General features: G+C 38.1%; 1 protein-coding gene across 2 annotated transcripts in view; it reads left to right on the top strand.

Annotated features, from left to right (window-relative positions):
* The window catches only part of CGRRF1 (cell growth regulator with ring finger domain 1), a 33,584-nt gene that overhangs the window by 6,131 nt on the left and 5,001 nt on the right, over positions 1-22,452 (top strand). For both annotated transcript variants that reach the window (XM_080642798.1, XM_080642799.1), the window contains exons 2-4: positions 8,894-9,033; positions 16,758-16,935; positions 17,080-17,227. In XM_080642798.1, coding sequence (XP_080498924.1) covers positions 8,894-9,033; positions 16,758-16,935; positions 17,080-17,227 — 466 coding nt within the window. The remainder of the gene's footprint in view (positions 1-8,893; positions 9,034-16,757; positions 16,936-17,079; positions 17,228-22,452) is intronic.

The raw sequence follows: 22,452 nt of genomic DNA, 5'->3' as shown, positions 1-22,452 counted from the left end.
CCTGAGACTCTGCCCCATCCAAGCTGAGCACAGAGGCTTTTGCAAGTCTTGTCTCATAAGGGTGTCTCCAGCACAGAAGTTCTCCCAGCATAGACACAGCTGATCCTCACAGCCAATTGGCCTGGAGGTCAATTCCTCCCAGTGATACCAACAACAATCAAGGCTTAACTACAACAAGACTGTTCACACAGCCCACAAAGGGGTGTACCAAGAGTGTTTACCTCAGGTAACTGGGGAGGCTGAGCCACTGGGCCCTATAGGACACCTAGCACACAAAGCCACTCTATCAACTCAGGGAAGCAGCCAAAATGCGGAGACAAAGACAGATCACAAATGAAAGAAATGGAGGAAAACAAACGACTGGATATAGAGTTCAAAACCACGGTTACAAGGTTTTTCAAGAATTTTCTAGGAAAGACCGATAAATTTAGCGAGACCCTCAAGGATATGAAAAGGACCAACTAGAAATTAAGCATACACTGACTGAAATAAAAAATATTATACAGAGATCTAACAGCAGACTAGAGGATCGCAAGAATCAAATCAAAGATTTGAAATACAAAGAAGCAAAAAACACTCAACCGGAAAAGCAAAAAGAACAAAGAATCCAAAAATATGAAGATAGTGTAAGGAGCCTCTGGGATAACCTCAAGCATACCAACATCTGAATTATGGGGGTGCCAGAAGAAGAGAGAGAGCAAGATACTGAAAACCTATTTGAAGAAATAATGACCGAAAACTTCCCCCACCTGGTGAAAGAAATAGACTTACAAGTCCAGGAAGTGCACAGAACCCCAAACAAAAGGAATCCAAAGAGGACCACACCAAGACACCTCATAATTAAAATGCCAAGAGCAAAAGACAAAGAGAGAATATTAAAAGCAGCAAGAGAAAAACAGTTAGTTACCTACTAGGGAGCACCCATACGATTGTCAGCTGATTTCACAACAGAAACTATGCAGGCCAGATGGGAGTGGCAAGAAATATTCAAAGTGATGAATAGCAAGAACCTACAACCAAGATTACTCTACCCAGCAAAGCTATCATTCAGAATTGAAGGTCAGATAAAGAGCTTCACAGGTAAGAAAAAGCTAAAGGAGTTCATCACCACCAAACCAGTATTATATGAAATGCTGAAAGGTATTCTTTAAGAAGAGGAGGAAGAAGAAAAAGGTAAAGATAAAAATTATGAACAACAAAAACATATCTATCAACAAGTAAATCTAAAAATCAAGTGAATAAAAAAATCTGAGGAACAGAATAAACTGGTGAATATAATAGAATCAGGCATAGCAAGGGAGTGGACTGACAATTCTCGGGGGGAAAGGGGTGTGGGGTGTGCGGGAAGAGACTGGACAAAAATCGTACACCCATGGATGAGGACAGTGGGGGCGTGGGTAAAGGCAGAGGGTGGGGTGGGAACTGGGTGGAGGGGAGCTATGGGGGAAAAAAGAGGAACAATTGTAATAATCTGGACAATAAAGATTTATTAAATTAAAAAAAAAAGAATTCCTGTCAATAAGAAAAATAAAGACAGACCAGTAGAAAAACAGGGAAAGAACTTCACAAAGGAAGATATTCAACTAACAATAAACATAAGAAAAAGTGCACAACCTCACTAGTCATTAGCGAAATAGAAATTAAAACCATACTGCAGCCAAAACCAGTTTGGCTCAGTGGATAGAGCGTCAGCCTGCCGACTTAAAGGTCCCAGGTTCGATTCCGGTCAAGGGCATGTACCGTGGTTGCGGGCACATCCCCAGTAGGGGGCGTGCAGGAGGCAGCTGATCGATGTTTCTCTCTCACTGATGTTTCTAACTCTCTATCTTCCTTCCTCTCTGTAAAAAATCAATAAAATATATTTTTAAAAAAAGCACACACCATACTGCAATGCCACCATACATCTACCAGGATGGCCAATGATGTTTTGGCAAGGATATGGAACAAGGGGAGCACTCATTCATTGCTGGTGGGAGTGGAAATTGATACCATCACATAGAACAGTTGTAAGCATTATCCACTAGAGTTGAAGAAGCACAGACGTTATGGCTGAGAAATTCCACCTCCAGGGTCTACCTGGCAAATGCATGTATGTGCATGGAGAGCCTTGTATGAAAATGTTTACATACACATTATTCATAACGGCCAAAATATGACAACATAAATGTCCATTATGATTAGAATGAATACACAAAATTATGATATGTTTATACAAAAGAATATTATACAGCCACAAAAATACACTAAATATAGCTACATGGATGAGTCTTCAAGCAAAATCTACATATATAAAAGCCTAAGTGACGGTTTGACCCTTTGACCAGTAGCTAATGACGCACTCTGACCACCAGCGGACGCTCAACGCACAGGCATGGAAACATGGAACAGTCTGATGACTCTCAGAGGGAAGGGGGAAGAGGGGGGGCAGGAAGAGATTAATAAAAGATCTTATATGCATACTAGAGGCCTGGTGCATGGATTCGTGCACCGGTGGGGTCTCTCAGCCTGGCCTGCAGTGATTGGGCCGAAACCAGCAGTCCGACATCCCCTGAGGGGTCCCGGATTGCAAGAGGTGTGCACCAGGCCTCTAGTAGAAAATGAAAGTATGCACAGCATACTTCCACTTACATATAAATTCAAAAACTAAAATTATAGTAAGTCAATATAGTAGAGAGAGAAGGGGTAGTGCATGGGAGGTGACATAAGGAGACTTTCTGAGTACATTATTTTGATTTTTAAGCTGAATAACAATTACTTTGTAATTCACTGAACTATGTTTTATGTACTTTTCTGAATGTATGTTATCCCTCACAGTAAAAAAGTTTATATAAGATAAAAAGGCTAAAGATTGAGCAAGATTTGTAATATCAATTTTAAAAGATGTATATGAGTTAAATCAAGGACCTTAGGATATTAGAAAATGTAGACCCAAGATTATGAATGAGGCAGAGAAATAAAAAATCTAGAGAGTTGAATTTCTTTTAATAATAGGTCTATTCTTGATGTGATGCCGGGCCAAGCAGCCTTGGATAACCATGCTTTCAGAGAAGCAACACTTTACATCTCCGATTGTTTGTTTCATTCTGCAGTGTATACAAAGCCAGATATGGTATATCTTCCTACAACAATGATTTTAAGTAAAGATTTGAAGAAATGTTTTTATGTTAAAACCAGATACATCATGGAGAATATAAAGCATATTACAAAGGAATTTCATGTTCATAACAGGCTGCTTCCCGTTACTTTTTCAAAGCCCTGCCTTTTGTAGTTTCTGGCTCCTACATTTTTAAGGATTCTTTAACTGCAATTTTTAGGTACAACATGATAAAATACCTGAAATACGGTGCTTGAACCTATAGTAGAAATGGATACTATGAGATCTGGATTCTAGCTTTTAGTGTGGGTGTAAGGAGCCAGACAGTGGGGGTTAAGAAAAAGAGTGGAGGAAGGTAGGGAAAATTAAAATTATGAGGAAGAGGCCAGGAAATATATGTATGTATCTTTTTAAAAATATGTATTTTTATTGATTTCAGAGAGGAAGGGAGAGGGAGAGAGAGATAGAAACATCAATGATGAGAGAGAATCATTGATCAGCTGCCTCCTGCATGCCCCACACTGGGGATAGAGCCTGCAACCAGGCATATACCCTGACAGGGAATCAAAACATGACCTGGTTCATAGGTTGACGCTCAGCCACTGAGCCACGCTGGCCAGGCTAGAGTGCTTTTTCTTCATTTTTTATTTTATTTTATTTTTTCCCAATCCAAGGGATGAAGGAAAGAAGGGGAAGGTGTTATCCTATGGCTGTTATAGAAAGGTTATGTCTTGTGTTCTACCACTCCACATTCCTGACTGAACCTCTAAAAGGCACCGGGGCAATGGTGAGCAGTAGAGACAGAACCTATGGAATAATTGACTCTGAGGATCAAAGAGAAGTTACTGGATTTGTTTTTTCTCTCTAGCCCTTTTGCCAACTCCTAAGTCTACTCCGTCATAAATATTATCATTGTTAGCACTTATGTTGTGCCAAGCCCTGTTATAAACTTTTACAGATGGGGTAACGGTTACACAGAGGTGGATTGATTGCTTAAGGACACATTATGTGTCTTATTTCTGAATTTAGGAAGAAAGCAGTTTTTCAAGTATGACGTTAACTGTACATTTTTTATTGCTGCCTTTTATCAGGTTAAGATCCTTTACATTCCTAATTTGCTGATGGTTTTTTATCAGGAATGGACATTGGATTTTAGCTAGTGCTTTTTCTGCATGTATTGAGCTAATCATATATGGTTTGTTTGTTTTTTACTCTGTTTTTAATACGGTGAATTACATATAAAATTTTAATGTTATGCCAAACCAACCTTGCATTCCTGAGATAAACCTCACTTGGTCATGATGTATTAATCTCTTTATATATTGTTGGATTTAATTTGCTAAGACTTTGCATCTGTGTTCCCGAGTGATATTAGTCTGTAGTTTTCTTACATGGTCTCTGCCCCTCCTCTGCATGTATATTAGACTGCTTGAAGTTGTCCCTTACCTCACTGATATTTTGTTTTGTTGTTTTTCCCTCTGTGTTTCATATTATGTACTTTCTGTTGCTAGATATTCAAATTTACTAATATTTTGTTCTGTAATATCTAATTTGCTATTAATCCCATTCAGTGTATTTTTTTTTTATCTTCAGCAATGTATTTGGGTCTTATAATCCATATCTCTGTATAAAATGCTCAATCTTTACTTATCTTCTTTAAAAAGTATAGTTACAACAAGTATTTTGATGTCCTTGTCTACTTATTCTGATATCCGTATTGTGTCATTTTTTGGGTTTATTTCTGCTGATTAGTTTCTCTTCATTGTGGGTCATATTTTCCTGCTTCTTTGCATGCCTGTAATTTTTTTCTTCTTTCTTCTTTTTTTTTATTGTTTGAAGTATTACAAATAGTAGTACATATGCCTCCTTTTTTTTTCCCCCATTGACCTCCCCCCGGCCTCCCCTACTCCCCAGTACATGCCTTTACCTGCCCCGCCCTCCAGTGTCTTGTATCCATTGGTTATGCTTATATGCATGCGTACAAGTCCTTCGGTTATCTCTTACAGCCCTGCCCCCCACAACCTCCCCTGCCTTCCCACTGTAGTTTGACAGTCTGTTCAATGCTTCTTTGCCTCTGTATCTATTTTTTCTTCATTTCTTTCCTTTAAAAAATCTTGCCTCTGCAGACTAGAAATAAACATATAATAACAAAAAATGTTTGAGTCCCAATTTCAATGTCCAGCAGTTCTGAGTCCCCGTTTCAATGTCAAACAGTTCCTTAAGTGTACATGTCAGCAGTGATATCTGGATGGTGGGCACATGGTGGCAATGCAGGTCCGACCCTCTCTGGTTTGGTCCTAGGCAACCTGCTGCGACGCACAGCTGCTGACTGCTAGCGTGGCAAGGCGTCGTCAGCGTCTTCCATCTCTGGACTGTTTCTCCTCTTGTCTTCATGGTTGGAGCAGACCTGTCAATTCCTCTCTGTTGCAGAAATCCACATGGTCTTGGAGTTGTTTTCTGAAAATATACAAACATATTCTCGACCAAAAGTTAATAAAGGAATCTTTTCTATATAATTGATTTGGAATCCTTTTTATTTTTGCCCAAACAATTTTCCTTTGTCTTATTTAGACACCATGTGTGTTTTTCATGGGTGTCTTGCTGTTAGCATTACAAATGAAAATTAATTTTGTAAAGTAAAAATTTTCTAGTTGTAATTTACTTATAGGATATTTTCCCTTACATGATATTACCCGACTATCCCCCCTTTTTTTTGATTAATGGAGGCTTTTGTAAATTTTATAATGCAGTCTTGATAACTTTAAATTTTAATTTTTTGCACAAAAATATGACTGCTTTAGGTTCATTGTGCATGCCTGTAATTTTTAACTGAACACTAAACATTGTGAATTTTACCTTACCTGATGCTGGGTGTTTGTTTCCTTTTTTTAAAAATATATTTTATTGATATTTTACAGAGAGGAAGGGAGAGGGATAGAGAGCTAGAAACATCAATGAGAGAGAAACATCGATCAGCTGCCTCCTGCACACCCCCTACTGGGGATGTGCCCGCAACCAAGGTACATGCCCTTGACTGGAATCGAACCCGGGACCCTTCAGTCCGCAGGCCGACGCTCTATCCACTGAGCCAAACCGATTTCGGGTAAAGATTTTTTTTATTGATTTTTACAGAGAGAGGGAGGGAGAGAGACATTGATGTGAGAGAGTAACATTGATCGGCTGCCTCCTGCACGCCCCCTACTGGGGATTGAACCTGAAACCTGTGTACATGCCTAGACCAGGAATAGAACCAACCATCTTTCAGTGCACACGACAACACCCAACCAACTAAGCCACACTGGCCAGGGCTGATGTAGATGTTTATATTCATATAAATATTCTTTTTAAAATATATATATATATTATTGATTTTTTACAGAGAGGAAGGGAGAGGGATAGAGAGTTAGAAACATCCATCAGCTGCCTCTTGCACACCCCCTACTGGGGATGTATCCGCAACCAAGGTACATGCCCTTGACCGGAATTGAACCTAGGACCCTTCAGTCCATAGGCCGACGCTCTATCCACTGAGCCAAACCTGTTAGGGCCATATAAATATTCTTGAGCTTTGTTTTGAGATGCAGTTAACTTACTTGGAAACAGTTTGATCTGTTCAATGCTTGCTTTTCAGTTTTTTTGAAAAAGAATGTTTTTTTATTGATTTTAGAGGAAGGGAAAAAGAGAGAAACATGGATGTGAGAGAGTAACATCAATTGGCTGCCTCCTGCACGCCCCCTACCAGGAATTGAGCCCACATAGGCATGTACCCTGACCAGGAATGGAACTGGGGACCTCTTTTAACCATTTTACAATTGCCTACACCCAGATTTATAGACAGTCCCCTCCTTTAGTAAAGGACCAGGTCTTAAAATGACCTAACTCAATGCTTGGATTCAAGTTGTGAACCTGGTTCTGGCCCTTATCTTGAGTGGACAACTTGTATGTGAAGGCTTAGTTTCCACTGCCTACTGCCAGACTCATAGACCATCAAACCGTGGCATAAGCCTTACTCATCACTTTATATTTTTTGCCCCTTTCAAATTTATAAAGATGTCTTTGAACTCAACTATGTCTCTTCTTTCCAACATTTTATTATTAAAATTTTCAAACTTGCATACAATGAAAGAATTATACAGTAAACATGCATATGCCCATCACTTCGGTTCCAAATCAACCTTTTGCTATAATGACTTTATTACATGTCTGTCCTGATCCATCCATCCTTCCATCTACCCATCAGTCCATCTTATTTGTTGATCACTTCAGAGTAACTTGTACTCTTCACCCACTTGTACTTTACTTTTGAAGTAATATTTATGTACAATGAAATGTTTATATCCTAAGTATTATCAAACACATCATCTATACAACTCAATCCTCTGTCAAGATATAGAATGTTACCATCACCAGAAAAAGTTTCCTTATGCGCTTTCCCAGTCAGCCCATACTCCTACACCCCAGAAGCAACCATTGTTTTGTTTTTGTTTCTACTCAATTACTTTTACAGACTCTAGAATTTCACTTTATGGAATCATAACATGACTTCTTTTGCACAGTATGTTGTTTTTGAGATTTATGCATATGGTCGTAGCAATAATTTATTCCTTTTCATTGCTGAGTTCTTCGGTTCCTTTGTTTAAACACAGTTTGTTTGTTCATTTCAGCAGGGTCTTTTTGATTTTTCTTTTTCTTTTTATCTATCACTACTAAGTGTTTGGAGAGAAGAGAGTGCATCCAAGTATGAACCTAACTGCATGCTTAATCTAAAGTATCTTGGTTAAACTAATGTGTATTCATTTTCAGTTATTTTATTTAAAATGAGTAAACTTAGCTGCTTTCTAGTTTTATAAAGAATTGAATTTAGTCCTTTTCATTTTCCTTCTAAGCCTGTTCAGTATGCATTATCACATTTTTGCATGAACTTTAAAATGAGAAAATATGCTATATAAATGAAGGGCTATATTTGGTGTTTAAAAGTTCTCTTATCCCATAAATAATATCAAATGCATATTAAATATGTATTTGTCACCCTTGCCAGTTTGGCTCAGTGGATAGAGTGTCAGCCTACAGATTCAATTCTGGTCAAGGGCACATGCCCAGGTTGCAGGCTTGATTCCCAGTAGGTCGTGTGCAGGAGGTAGCCAATCAATGATTCTCTTTCATCACTGATGTTTATATATCTCTCTCTCCCTCTCCCTTCCTCTTTGAAATCAATAAAAATATATTTTAAAATATATGTATTTGTCTATAATGTCATTTTAAAATTTAATAATTCTATCGTGCTTTTGCTTTTACATTAGGTACAATTTATAATCAGTATACTTTGTTATTAACAATAAAACTCTGTTTTCAAGAGTATATCAGTGCAGCCAGCTTAACAATATATTGCAATTCTAGGGGACTACTAATATCTGTTATTTCTAGATTAATTCTCAAATATAATGTAAATTGAGTAACTTATTTCTTTTTCCTGATATGTTAAGAGGATTAACTAATGAAGCATAACATTGTCTACATCCTATATAACAAGAGAGGAATATGCTAATTATCAGTTACATCGTGAGGCGTAACGACCGACCGCATAATGACAGGATCAAGGATCTGCAGGATGGTGGGGCAGCAAACTACAAGCAGCGGAGAGCTACAGGAGGGGGCAGGGCAGCAAGCTATGGGGGCGGTGGGGGAGCTACAGGAGGGCAAGAAGAGACCTACTGGCGCGTAGATTTGTGCGCAGGGCTATTAGTATAACAGAGTTTCAGCATTTGTTAAAATAATGTATTATTTTATTTTCACCTTCAGGTTTGGTTGGGATGTTCCAGTAATTCTGAGAAATTCTGAAGAGACCCAGTTCAAAACAAGAGTTTTCAAAAAGCAAATGAGACAAGTCAAGAATCCTTTTGGCTTAGAGATCACTAATCCATCTTCAGCTTCGATTTCAAGTTGGTAGCTATTTTCCCAAAATTCTTCTCTCTTTTTCTGTCCCTGTTTTAGCCCTTTAATTTTCTTGTATTATTATTTATTAATTGTATTATTTTCCATATGAACAACTGTAAACCCATTTTGCCCCACCTTGTATATAGTATGCTACTGTTTATCTCACAGGAGAGGATATCCAAATATATGTGTTTATTTATACTAAAATGAAGTATCACAGGTGTTAATAAGAGAAGTCTGTTAGGACAGGGTGCCATTTTCATTGGTCTTCAGTGCAGTGAGAAAGGTAAGAATGATATAGTGTAAGTTCAGTTAATATAAGGTTGCTCACCTTCTGAAGAACAGCTGTCAGTCTGAAATTACGATATTTTGGTCTAAAATTATTTTGGTAGATGGTAATAATAGATGGTAGTTGTTTGTTTCTGTACTTGGAAAACAAATTGTCTGCGCGCCTACCTAGGAACCAGTGGCGTGAAAGAGAGGGGATGCTGGGCACAGACAAGACAGAAGGGTAAGGGAAGACTCAAATTCTTTGCTTGGGTCCTCCATAGATGGGTCTTTTTACAGAGAAGAGAAATACAGAAGGAAGCAGGTTTGGGAAGAAAGGAAATGAATTCAGTTTTGAACTTCTGGACGTGTAAATGCTTTTATGTCAGTTAAGCAGAGATACAAAGCATGCAGTTCTAGGTACAGTTCTGTAGCTCTACCAGGTCCTCTGGTCTGAGACCCTATCACGTTTTACACGCGCTCACATTTCTGGTATCTTAAAAACAACCCTAAACTTTCTCGGCTCTTCATCTTATTCTAGCTACTGTCCTATTTCTCTTTTTCCCTTCATACCCAGGCTTTAAAAAAAAAAAAAAAAAAAAAAAATATATATATATATATATATATATACACACACACACACACACAGATAGATATATATATATATATATATATATATGCACATATGTATTTTTTTTAATTGATTTCAGAGAAGAAGGGAAAGGGGGAGAGAGAGAGAAACATCAGTGATGAGAGAGAATCATTGATCAGCTGCCTCCTGCATGCACCATACTGAATATCAAGCCCACAACCTGGGCATATGCCCTGACCGGGAATTGAACTGTGAACTCCTGGTTCATAGGTCAATGCTCAACCACTGAGCCACGCCAGCTAGGCCACAGCCAGGCTTCTTAAAAGCAATATGCATTTGCCTTCTCCTCTTAGTCTGCTTCCCTTTTACTCCTTAGAGCAGTGTAGTCTGATTTTTACCTTATCCCTCTATTGAAATGGCTTTCCCCAAGATCACTGATTAGCACTTCTGCCCTCTACCCCTAACACCCAGCAGTCATAAATTTACTGGGCGCTTTTTCAGGCCTGCGTTAGTGCTCTCTCTGCAGAGTTTACAGAGTGGACCAGTCCTTCCTTGTTGACATCCTGCTCCCTTGTCTTCTGTGAACTTTCTTGTCTAGTCATCTTCCTGCCTCTGACTTTTCAGAATCACTTGTCAAAAATTAGTTTACTATCAATCTTAAGTAAATCTTGATTTACAGTGAAAAAGTACAGAATTTCTTATCTTCTTCCTTAGCTGTAAATACTATACGGTGTATGTGTGTAGATATAGGATGTCCCAAAAAATGTATACACACACCTTGAAGGCAGTGTTTATTAAAATATGTTTCATTTTCAGACTTGAGCTATCAGCTGTTAAAGTGTGTATACATTTTTGGGACACTGTATATATAATAACCCCTATGAATTGAAGGAAACTAAGGACCTTTTTTTTTTTCCCCCACTAGTGGTAGATAAGGAGTTCATTCTGACATTTTTCACTTGGGAAAGCCAAATTTCAAGATATGACAGAGAAGACTAGCTTATTTAGGAAACATGCCTGAATAAAATGTATAGAATGGTGGTGGCTTGGTGATCTCTGACCTTTGTGGCCATGCACTTGGACCTGCTATAATGTCACATCTGGCTCTTGAGCAGGACTGCCTGTAAAAAATTCTAGTACAGCCGAAACCGGTTTGGCTCAGTGGATAGAGCGTCGGCCTGTGGACTGAAGGGTCCCGGGTTCGATTCCGGTCAAGGGCATGTGCCTTGGTTGCGGGCACATCCCCAGTGGGGGGTGTGCAGGAGGCAGCTGGTTGATGTTTCTCTCTCATCGATGTTTCTAGCTCTCTATCCCTCTCCCTTCCTCTCTGTAGGAAAATCAATAAAATATATTTAAAAAAAAAAAAAAAATTAAAAAAAAAAAAAAAATTCTAGTACAGCCCTAGCCAGTTTGGCTCAGTGAATAGAGCATTGGCCTGCGGACTGAAGGGTCCCAGGTTCCATTCCAGTCAAGGGCACATGCCTGATTTGGGCTCGACCCCCCAGTAGGGGGCGTGTAGGAGGCAGCTGCTCAATGATTCTCTCTCATTATTGATGTTTCTATCTTTCCCTCTCCCTTCCTCTCTGAAATCAATAAAAATATATTTTTTTAAAAAATTCTAGTACAAAGTGGTTCTTCCTGCAGCATAGGTCCAAAGCCTGGAGACACTGAGAAAGTAAGAATGGATATATCGTGAGCAAACAAACACAGGACACTTGTGAACTAGAAAGTGTCAGGAAATCCATCAGTCTGCTGTTCTTAAGATAGAAATAGTCCTAAATAGCGCCTGCCCTATAAATGTTGGAAGCTGGAAATCTCTCAGCTATGCCCAACACACTATATGCTAACCAACAGTATCATTACGGAAGTACACAAAGAAAATTTTAAATCTGTGTACTTATAGTGTGCTTATTGAAGTATTTTAATTTTTAAATACCAATACATATTACTCATTATCTGTCTTTTATGGGGAAATAAGGAGAAGAATTTTGGTGGGAATTCTTCTTTATTCGGCAGAATAAAATTCATTTGCTTAAACTGTGGAACGATGGGTGTCATTAAATATGTCTAACCAGGATATTGAAATAATATTCTGAGCAATAATTGTGATATTTTAAAAAGTTATTTCTTTTGGTGTGTAAATAGTTTAAAAATCCAGGGCTTTGTTTGCTTGTTTTGTTTATTAAATCACTATTCCCAAGGTGCCTGGCACATAGGGGAGGGAGAGAGAACATATAGAGAACTCATTTACTTGAAAATGAACCAGAGAATTAGTTTTGTTTTTAAATATATTTTTATTGATTTCAGAGAGAAAGGGGGAGGGAGAGAGAGATAGAAACATCAGTGATGAGTGAGAATCATTGATAGGCTGCCTCCTGCACGCCCCTACTGGGGATGGAGCCTGCAACCCGGGCATGTACCCTTGACCGGAATCGAACCTGGGACCCTTCAGTCCGCAGGCTGACGCTCTATCCACTGAGCCAGACCAGCTAGGGCTGGAGAATCATTTTTAATCTTAGTCATTTAGTTCTGTTTACCAGAGGTGGGTTTTGGGGATTTGTTGTTGTTGTTCTGTAATGATACTGTATTTGGATTTATGATGTTTCCATGTTCTCAATGTAGAGGTTTTAATGAAATTGAAAGTAGGTACTCAGGACATATTAGTTGCGTTGTATTAATTCAATTCAGGAATTCTGTCCTTTTGTAAACAGCTTTCTGGTGTTTTGACTTATTTACCCTGGAAAGAGCCAATATAAGCAAAAGGGTTAAGCAAAATGACACACAGCATTTTTGGAGGAATTTGTGAGCTTCTATTCCTTACAACCAAAATTTTCATCTCCCAATATTTTGGTTTCATCATCCTCGTGCAGGGGCTCCTTGTATATTAGTTCTTCTCTCACAGACTTTTCTGTAAGAAGGTGTGTGGCTTTACTGCCCCCTTGTTTCTCCTTTTATTAATGGCTCAACTCATTTGACTATAGCCCCACTTTTTTTTTCAATTTCTTGCAAGACCATCTTTTACACTGTCTCTTTATTTGGTTGTTACAGGTAGGCAGGTTGAGAAAAATCCTACCTAGGTTGCTTCCTTCATATGGGTTCTGAATTTTCTGGGTTATGTCTATCTTCCAATTCTGTTAATGCTATTGATCTAAGATGTTATTGTGTGCACACTGAATTTTGGAACACTAAAAAAAATATAAGAATGAGAATTGAATAAAAAGATCTTTGCAGAAGAAGTGATAAAAACTAAAGGGAGAATAGTTTTGTCTAAGGGTATTTGAACCCTTAGTGTAAATCAATATATTCTCCTCAATCTGTGTAAAAGAAGTTTATGAAAGATTGTGGAGGGCAGAGTTTTATAGAATCTGTAATTTTTCATTTGCTTGTAATATTAATATCAGAGACATATTAAAATCTGATTAATATCTTTATCAGTAGTCTGTGATGTGCCCCATTTTAGTCAAGTATACAAAGTCTATAAACAAGTTTTATTTATCTCTGAATCTCTGGAACTCTGATTCTTTTTACAAAGCAGTTAGACTGATATTATGTGTGTTCTGTAAAGTGGCGTTTGTTTTTTAAGGCTTATCTTTCCATTGTTCTTTCTTTAGTGTAAACAGACACATATATTTGGATATCCTCTCCTGTGAGATAAACAGTAGCATACTATATACAGAGTGGGGGAAAAATGGGTTTACAGTTGTTCATTTGGAAAATAATACAATAAATAATAAATAATAATACAAGAATAAACTATTTCGCGAACTCACAACTGTAAACCAACTTTTGCCCCAACCTGTAATCTTTTCTACACCTTGCTTGTTTCATTTAATGGTATATTCTGAAGCTCATTCCACAGTAGTACTATACACAGATATTTTGGTATGCCTCAATTTTTTTGAAGAGCTTCATAGTACTTCATTGGAGAGTATTCCATATTTTATTAATTTAATCCCCTATTGATGAACATTTAGGTGGAGTACAGCATTCTGATATAACTAGTGCTATAATGAATAGCCTATTTATACATCTTTTTACATTTTTGTCAGTAATACTTTTCTGGGTCCTTCCCCCGCCGCCCCCAACTTTTTTTATAGGCTTTAAAATTTTTCCCCTTTCCCATCTACTTACAATTTTTTTTTCTTGCCTCACTTTGTGTGGTTCTAAAGTGACAGAGAAAATTATGTATGATTTTTAATACATATATTTTAAATTTGTATTAATGGAGTGATTTTCTTTAGCTATTTAACAGCTAATTGAAAAATAAAGCTAATTGAATTAATACTTGATAGAATCATAAAAATGTGAAATCAAATCTGGTATCAATTATGTATGTAAAGCTTCTGTCAATTAAAATTTTTGCTTAACTGTGATTTGAAATTGCTCTATGTCACTGCTACTATGCATACTCAGAATCTGACACTTTGTGCTTAGTACAATATTTGGCATCCTGTGAATGATCTGGTTGTATTTGTGTATCTCCTTCCAACACATTCTCTTAATCACCTTTAAAAGTAGGTAATATATTAATCAAAATTCCTATTAGCAAGCAACAGAAACAATTCCAATAAAAGGATATTGAGGGCGGAGGAATGGGGAATATCTGTAATACTGTCAACAATAAATAAATAAAATGGGAGGGGGGAGGATTTTGAACAGACTTGCCAGTAGGTTTGGAGAGCCAGAATCAGAGACCAAGGTTGTTCACTCAGGAACAGTTGTCACCGAAAGTGACCGGGACCAAAGCAGATCTGCCCAGGCGTGATCTGGAATGTGTGGATTCTTGACTTTGTGTAGGAAAAAGTTCACAACATGCGCCCAGATGATTTTGAGAGTACCTTTCTTAAAGTTGGGAGCAGTGAAACAAAGGATAGGCTTAAGATAGGAGAGTCAAGATCACAACAACAGGAGTGGCCTATACTGGGCTGCCTAGACTCAGGAAAGGAAGTCACAGGAACAGAATTGAGCCACTCTGGGCTGTTTGGATACAGGAAAGGAGGTCACAGTAACAAAATTGAGTCATGTGGGGCCGCGTGGATTCAGGAAACAAATTATAGTAGCAGAAGTGAGCCAGGCTGGGCTGTGTGGACTCAGGAAATAAAGTCATAGAGGCAAAAAGAGGGCCCTTGGAGACAGTTGACAGGGTTAGCCCAGGACTAGTTGCTGCTGCCCATTGCTCACCTGATTGCAAGTCTCCGGGAAACCTTTAGAGCTCAGGGGAGAGAAAGTAAAAGTACATGCCTGAAGAAATGGTACCGGAGTGCTCAAGTGAGTACTGGGTCTTTTGTCTTAAGGGGTTTTATTTGTTTTCTAAAGGGAATTTTAGGGGAGGTCTCAGGGGAGGGTCTCAATAGAATATTCAGCAGCTTTCCAGGTGAGTCCTTTAATATGGTGATGTATTAAAATGGGGAGTTTGGGATCATTCTGTGGTCAGTTTCACTGCTTTACTTTTATCTTGGATTTGTCTGACTCTGATTGTTTTTTCTTTTTTTTTTTTTTTTAATATATTTTATTGATATTTTACAGAGAGGAAGGGAGAGGGATAGAGAGCTAGAAACATCTATGAGAGAGAAACATCGATCAGCTGCCTCCTGCACACCTCCCACTGAGGATGTGCCCGCAACCAAGGTGCATGCCCTTGACCGGAATCGAACCTGGGACCCTTCAGTCCGCAGGCCGACGCTCTATCCACTGAGCCAAACCGGTTTCGGCTGATTGTTTTTTCTTGTTATTTATTTCCCTTCCTTCATCCATTCTGGAGTTTGGGTGATTTAAGCTATTCTCTCTGGTTGGGGAGGAGAGATACAAACCATCTGCTCCTAAGTGTCCTTGGTTAGGGAAGATAAGATCTTGTGATTTACTAGCAGGCTCTTAATTGCTCAGCCTTGTTTAACTATCTTGTCTCAGTTTCTCTCATTCCACTTGTCAAGGAATTCTCCCAGCTTCTTACTGTCCTGCCTCACAGTGAACAAAAACATTTCCTTTTGGCTTAGCAGGTACACCACTGCCACTCACCACTAGATGTTGCAGCTTGCGCTGCCCGAAATGTGAGGCACTGGATGTGGCTGCCTTTGAACTTACTGCTACATGGGAGGGGGAAAAATCACATAGGTGGCATATAGTAAATCCATAAGCAAGTAGATAAAACTATATATTATAATTTGTCCATTTATAATTTATATGCCCCCTTAATCGGCTTTACTCAAATCATAATATCTTTTATTATGCTGAAAGCAAACAAATGAAAGAGGACATCACTATTAAACTTCCATGTTTTGGAATCTCCACTCTTTCCTCGGGATATTTTGCATATTACATGGGACATTAACTTTGTGACAAGAATGTATATTAATGTTGTCAGTGTGTATATTGATATTAGTAAAGCTCAATTTCTTTTTAAAATTTGTCCTACTCCAGTGATCATCTTGTGGAGCCTCGGGTGGTGTGTATCCACTTTCAGAGATAGCTCTGCTCTGCTTGTAGTTACAAGGTTGTGCGGATCTACTTTAGGATTGTAGACACTTTTAGAGAGGTAGGCTAACAATTAGTGAACTGTATTTCAGTTTGTAAAATCTTTGTGGGAAAAGTCTTAAAGTCACCAAAAACATTAAATTGATCACTTCCAAGCATAAATGTATAAATAATCAGGTTTACTGGTAGTGCTTCAAAATTGTATAGACATTGAGGTTTTTTATATCTCCTGTTTTAGAGACCAGTTCCTTCGTTTATAGGCACATACCCTTAATGAGTTCCTTGAACTGCCAGCAGCCTGGCCAGCATCCAAAAAGAAGCTTTTATTACTTGCTATGTATAATTGTACTAGAAATTACGTCAGGTAATTTTCTTCTCTGTCTTATTTGTCTTCTACAGCTGGCATAACTTTGACAACAGATTGCCTTGAAGATAGCCTCCTCACATGTTACTGGGGGTGCAGTGTTCAAAAATTGTACGAGGCTCTGCAGAAGCACGTTTATTGCTTCCGAATAAGCACTCCCCAAACACTGGAAGATGCTTTGTATAGCGAATATCTCCATCGAGAACAGTATTTGTATCCTTTATCTTATATCTATTAGGACATGAAATTTTAGACATTAGACTTTTTATGGATAAAGTGTTGCTAAGTTACGATTCCCTTTGGTATTTTATTGTATTTTTGCTTATAGTGACAATTTACCTTTACATTTTCAAAAAGTATTAAAAAGGACAGCAAAGAAGAAATATATTGCCAGTTACCAAAAGATACTAACATTGAAGACTTTGGGACAGTGCCCAGATCTCGCTATCCATTGGTAGCACTGTTGACCCTAGCTGATGAGGATGACCGAGAAATTTATGATATTGTAAGTAATTATAAAGTTTGGAAGCGTTACTTTTAAGTGATTTGGATAATAGGTCTTAATTATTTGGTGATGTAGAAAAAAGTATTATTTTAATTTCTGAGGGTATACATTTGGCCTGGTCACATTTTTCCCCCCAAAAAATGAATACGTGGGAAATATGTATGACTTTCATATGTATAACAGCTCCTTTAGAGTATGACTTTTTTCCCCACATGGGTTACTAGAATATGATTATATATAGAAAAAAGAAGCTATATTATATTTGAATTAAGTTAATTTCATCATTCTGTCATGTTGCTGCATAGAAATATCTGTTGGGAGGCATATTTATTTTTAACATTTTTAGCACTGAATAAATGAGCATTGTAGTAGTGAAACAAAATGCTCAATTTTAAGACAATATCCACTCTTTTCTTTGCATGTTTGCAATCATTTTGTTTTCATCATAGTGTCTGCTGCATCTACATCTTATATATGTTTGGTCCCTATATTTTCAGTGATAATTACCTTTCTTATTATATACTAATTATTTCTTTAGTCTGGTAGTTTATCCCTATTGGGAAGATAAAAGCATCTTAGGGAGCTAAGAAGACCTGAGCCCTGACAATCCTCTAAGTATGGTAGAAGTTTATACATGAAATAAACTTGGTGAAATAGTATCATGGTAAGAATGCCCTTATACACAATTTACTACTTTTCTGACGTGCATGATATAGATATGTTCTTTAATAAAGAAATGGTAGCATCTTTATGGCATTTTGTAACATACAAAGTGCATTCATTAACTTATTTATTCCTTCTAACAACACTGTGTTAGGCAAATATCCTTCTTAAAAGGACTGAAACAGAGTTGTTAGAAAAATCCCAATCATTCAGGCAGTAAGAGATGGGCTTGACCCTGAACCTGTGTAGTTCTTTGCCAGGAACCCCTCCTCCCTTTCTTTTTTACAGGAATATCTTCTTTTCTTTTTTTAAAAAAATATGTTTTATTGATTTTAGAAAGGAAGGGAGAGGGAGAGAGAGATAAAAACATCAATGATGAGAGAGAATCATTGATTGGCTGCCTCCTGCACGCCCCCTACTGGGGATTGAGCCCCCAACCCAGGCATGTGGCCCTGGCCAGAATCGAACCTGGGACCCTTCAGTCTGCAGGCCAACGCTCTATCCATTGAGCCAAACCAGCTAGGGCAGGAATATCTTCTTAAAACAAGTGTACATTGAGCTTTGGAAGGTGTAGACCCTTATTGGGAAATCTAGACCTGTTCATATGCCGTTAAGCCAATCTAGGTTTTGGGGTTTTAATCTTATCAAATTGAAGTTTCATTGAGCTGAAATCAGCTTCTTTTTTCCCAAATAAAAGTCATACCAACAGCAGTGTATTTTCAGAATCTGGCACCGTGCCTTAAACACAGTAGGTACTCAATACATTTAATCGGTGTGGAAAAAAGTCATACCAAGCAGTGTTAGTGAGCTTCATAGAGCTCGGTAGCAGAAGTCTTTAGTTGCACGTGCAAAAGGAAGTGTATATGAGAGATCTTCTGGTCTCCCCCCCGCCCCTTTTCAATTGAAGATAAATAAGACCTATTAGGTTGGTGTTTCATACCCCTGCCTTCCCGATCTTTTCTAAGCTCCCCCAGTTCTTTCCTTTTATTGCAAAAAAGGGTCAGTTCTCAGTCACCTTCCTCCCAGCTTCTTCTTTGGTTCCTTTCCTTCTCACTGGCTTGGTGCTTTCTATCTACGTGAGGTACTGATAGTCTTTGTTTTCTAACTTTTCTTCCTCCATCTAAATAGAGAAGGACTTGGTGTGTGCATGCTAAAACATATATATAACTTAAATGCTGTTTTAACCACTTTCCAGTGTACAGTTCAATGGCATTAAACATAGGGAAAGATTTGCTTCTCTGGTCCCTGACCCAATTGGAATGAAGACTCCAGGGCCCTGCTGTAGCTGTGGGCAGCTTATTCCCGCAGGGGAGCCTGGGCCCAGGCCCTGAAGTGTTAACAGTTATTTTCTTTGCCCATGTCTCCCTGCCTTGGTCCTTCTCTGTGTCTTTTATGAGCAGTGTCTCCTCTTTCTTTCATGTTAAATCTTGTTTCTCCATCTCTTACCTCTCAGATTGGGCCTAATGGTAGAACTAAAGTATAATTGTTAGTATATTTTATAATAATGTTCTCTGTTCTTTTTCGTTTGTTTTTCTTGTTACTCCTCACCTGAGGATATTTTTTCTATTGCTTTTCAAGAGAGTAGAAGGGAGTGAGGGAGTACGAGAGAGAGAGAAGGAGAGAGAGAGGGAGAGGGAGAGAAACATCGATGTGAGAGAGACACATTGATTGGTTACCTCCTTCGTTGCCCTGACTGGGGGTGGGGAGCAAACCCACAACCCAGGTACGTGCCCTTGACCTGGAGTCAAACTCCCTACCCTTTGGTTGCAGACTGACACTCTAACTACTGAGCAACACCAGCCAGGGCATGTTCTGTGTTCTTAATTTTAAAAGCAAACTGAGCATTTCATAATTCTTTTTCATAAATGGTTTTTCAGTATTTTATCTGGGAATCAGAGATTCTAAATCTAAAAAAAAAAATTAAATTCTCCTATTCCTATTGTAACAGTAAAAATTACATTTAGATAATATAGCTAGCCACTAGTTTGTTATTATAAGTAGATAAAGGAAAGCAGGGATTGTTATTGCAAGATTTTGGCTTTAAAACTTTTTCAGTTTTACATAATTATATCAGTTTGTTTTTTGTATTACTCATACAATATATGCTTATGGCAGGAAATAACATTAGAAAATCTAGATAAGCCAAAAGAAAAAAAGTATAATCACTTTTATTCCATCATCCAAATATAACCACTGTGAATATTTGTATCTTTCCAGATCTTTATATATGTAATTTTTTGTTGTTGTTATTAATTTTTATCCGAGGATATTTTTTCCATTGATTTTTAGAGAGAGTGGAAGAGAGAAAGAGAGAGAGAGAGAGAAACATCAATGTGAGAGAGACACATTGATTGGTTGCCTCTTGCACATGCCCAGCCAGGGCTGGGGATCAAGCCTGCAACCAAGGTATGTGCCCTTGACCTGAATCAAACCCTTGACTTTTCAGTCTGAGGGCCAACGCTCTAACTACTGAGCACCCGACCAGGGCTATATATGTAATTTTTTAAAGAAAAATGGGATCAACTTGTACACACTATTTTGTGACCCCCTTTCATTTAGCATTATATTATTAACATCTTTTCCATATGAAATATATATCTACAACTACATTTATATTTATAACTAGCATTATAGTAGTTTCAGAGTCTTTTAATATTAAATCAAATGACAAAATTGTTAGTACAAATTTGATTTAGTATTAAAAGCCTTTGAAGTCATTGCCAAATTATTAAATCCTTATAAAGCTGTAAAGAATATTGTATGTTAATAATCATAGTAGGATGTTTATTTTAAACTTATTTAGATGTAATTTCAAAAACTTGCAAAAATAAAAAAGTAAAAGAACACCCATATATCCTTTTCCCAGATCTACTGTTGTTAACATTGCACATTTGCAGTATTATTTGCTTTATATGTAGATATGTATATTTTTTAAAATCTATCACTTGAGAGTACGTTGTATGCATGATGATTTTTACTCCTAAGTACTTCAGTGTATATTTCTTAAAAATAGGCATGTTCTCTTATATAATCACAATGTAGTTATCACCTTTATGTCTAATATAGATCTAATATTTTATCTAGTCTATTACCTGTATTCCAATTTGTTAGTTGATCTAACAGTATTCTTTTTAAAAAATATATTTTATTGATTTTTACAGAGAGTAAGGGAGAGGGATAGAGAGTTAGAAACATTAATGAGAGAGAAACATCTATCAGCTGCCTCCTGCACACCTCCTACTGGGTGTTAAGTTATATATATGTTTTAGCATGCAACCAAGGTCCATGCCCTTGACCGGAATCGAACCTGGGACCTTTCAGTCCGCAGGCTGACGCTCTATCCACTGAGCCAAACCAGTCAGGGCTAACAGTATTCTTTACAACATATTTCCCCTCCGGTACAGATTCTAGTCTAGAGTCAGATATTGTATTTGTCATGTATTATTAGCCTCCTTTCATCTGGAATATTTCCATAGCTTGTCTTTGTCTTTTATGACTTTAGCATTTTTTGAAGAATACAGTCACACACACGTAAAACAGAGTAATTATCACTTTGTTTTTCTGATGTTTCACCATGATTACATTGGAGTTATGCATTTTCAGCCAGTATACTGCACAGGTGATAGATAATATATGTGTCCAGGGCATCACCTTCAGAGGCATGTGAGGCTCTTTTCTGTCATTGGTGATGTTAATTTTGACCTATCAGTCAAGGTGTTACCTGATTTCTCCACTGTTCCTTTTTTTCCTTCCTTTGCAGATTATAAGTAGTCTGTAGGGAGGCACTTTAGGACCATGCAAATATCCACTCTTTATCAACATTTCCCCCTGGATTGAATATCCATAGAGATTCTTACCAGATTTTATCTTTACCATGCTAGTTACAGAATGATTATTTTCAAACTTGCGCCCTCCAGTCAGCCCTCAGTATTCTGTAAGCAAGAGACCTACCATATATTTTTGTTCATCTATTTCCCAGTGGCCTAATTGCTGAATTTAATTATTTTTTGTACTCAAACTATCGTCTTCATACTTCCTGCCAAAGATTGAAGGTTTATAGTCAAACACTGTGTTCATAAATTACTTGGGTTAGTTCTCTCAAAAGCGAAAAAACTATATTAAGTGGTAAACTCAGGTGTTGCTGTTTTCCACTTACCGTTCTCCCATTCTCACCCCTCCCCAATCCTGTAGATACCCAAGTCCATTGTTTTCATGTTTATCTTTCCTATGTTTCGTGTTGTAACGATGATATATGTGTATATATTTCTTATTTTCCCTTCTTTTCTACACTGAAGGTAGCAAACTGTATATACTATACTAGAGGCCCAGTGCACAAAAATTCGTGCACTCGGTTGTGGGGGGGTCCCTCAGCCCAGCCTGCACCCCCTTGCAGTCCGGGACTCCTCAGGGGATGTCCACGGGGGAGCGGGCCTAAGCCGCAGTTGGCCATCCTTAGCGCTGCCAAGGAGGCGGGAGAGGCTTCCGCCACTGCCGCTGCGCTCACAGCAGCCGTCAGTCCAGCTTGTGGCTGAGCGGAGCTCCCCTTGTGGGAGCGCACTGAC

The sequence above is a fragment of the Plecotus auritus genome (genome assembly GCF_963455305.1).
Source record: "Plecotus auritus genome assembly, chromosome: 1".
NCBI classification, from domain to species: Eukaryota; Metazoa; Chordata; class Mammalia; order Chiroptera; family Vespertilionidae; genus Plecotus; species Plecotus auritus.
Note: the sequence above shows the minus strand (reverse complement) of the source record. Positions and strands in the feature narration are given on the sequence as shown.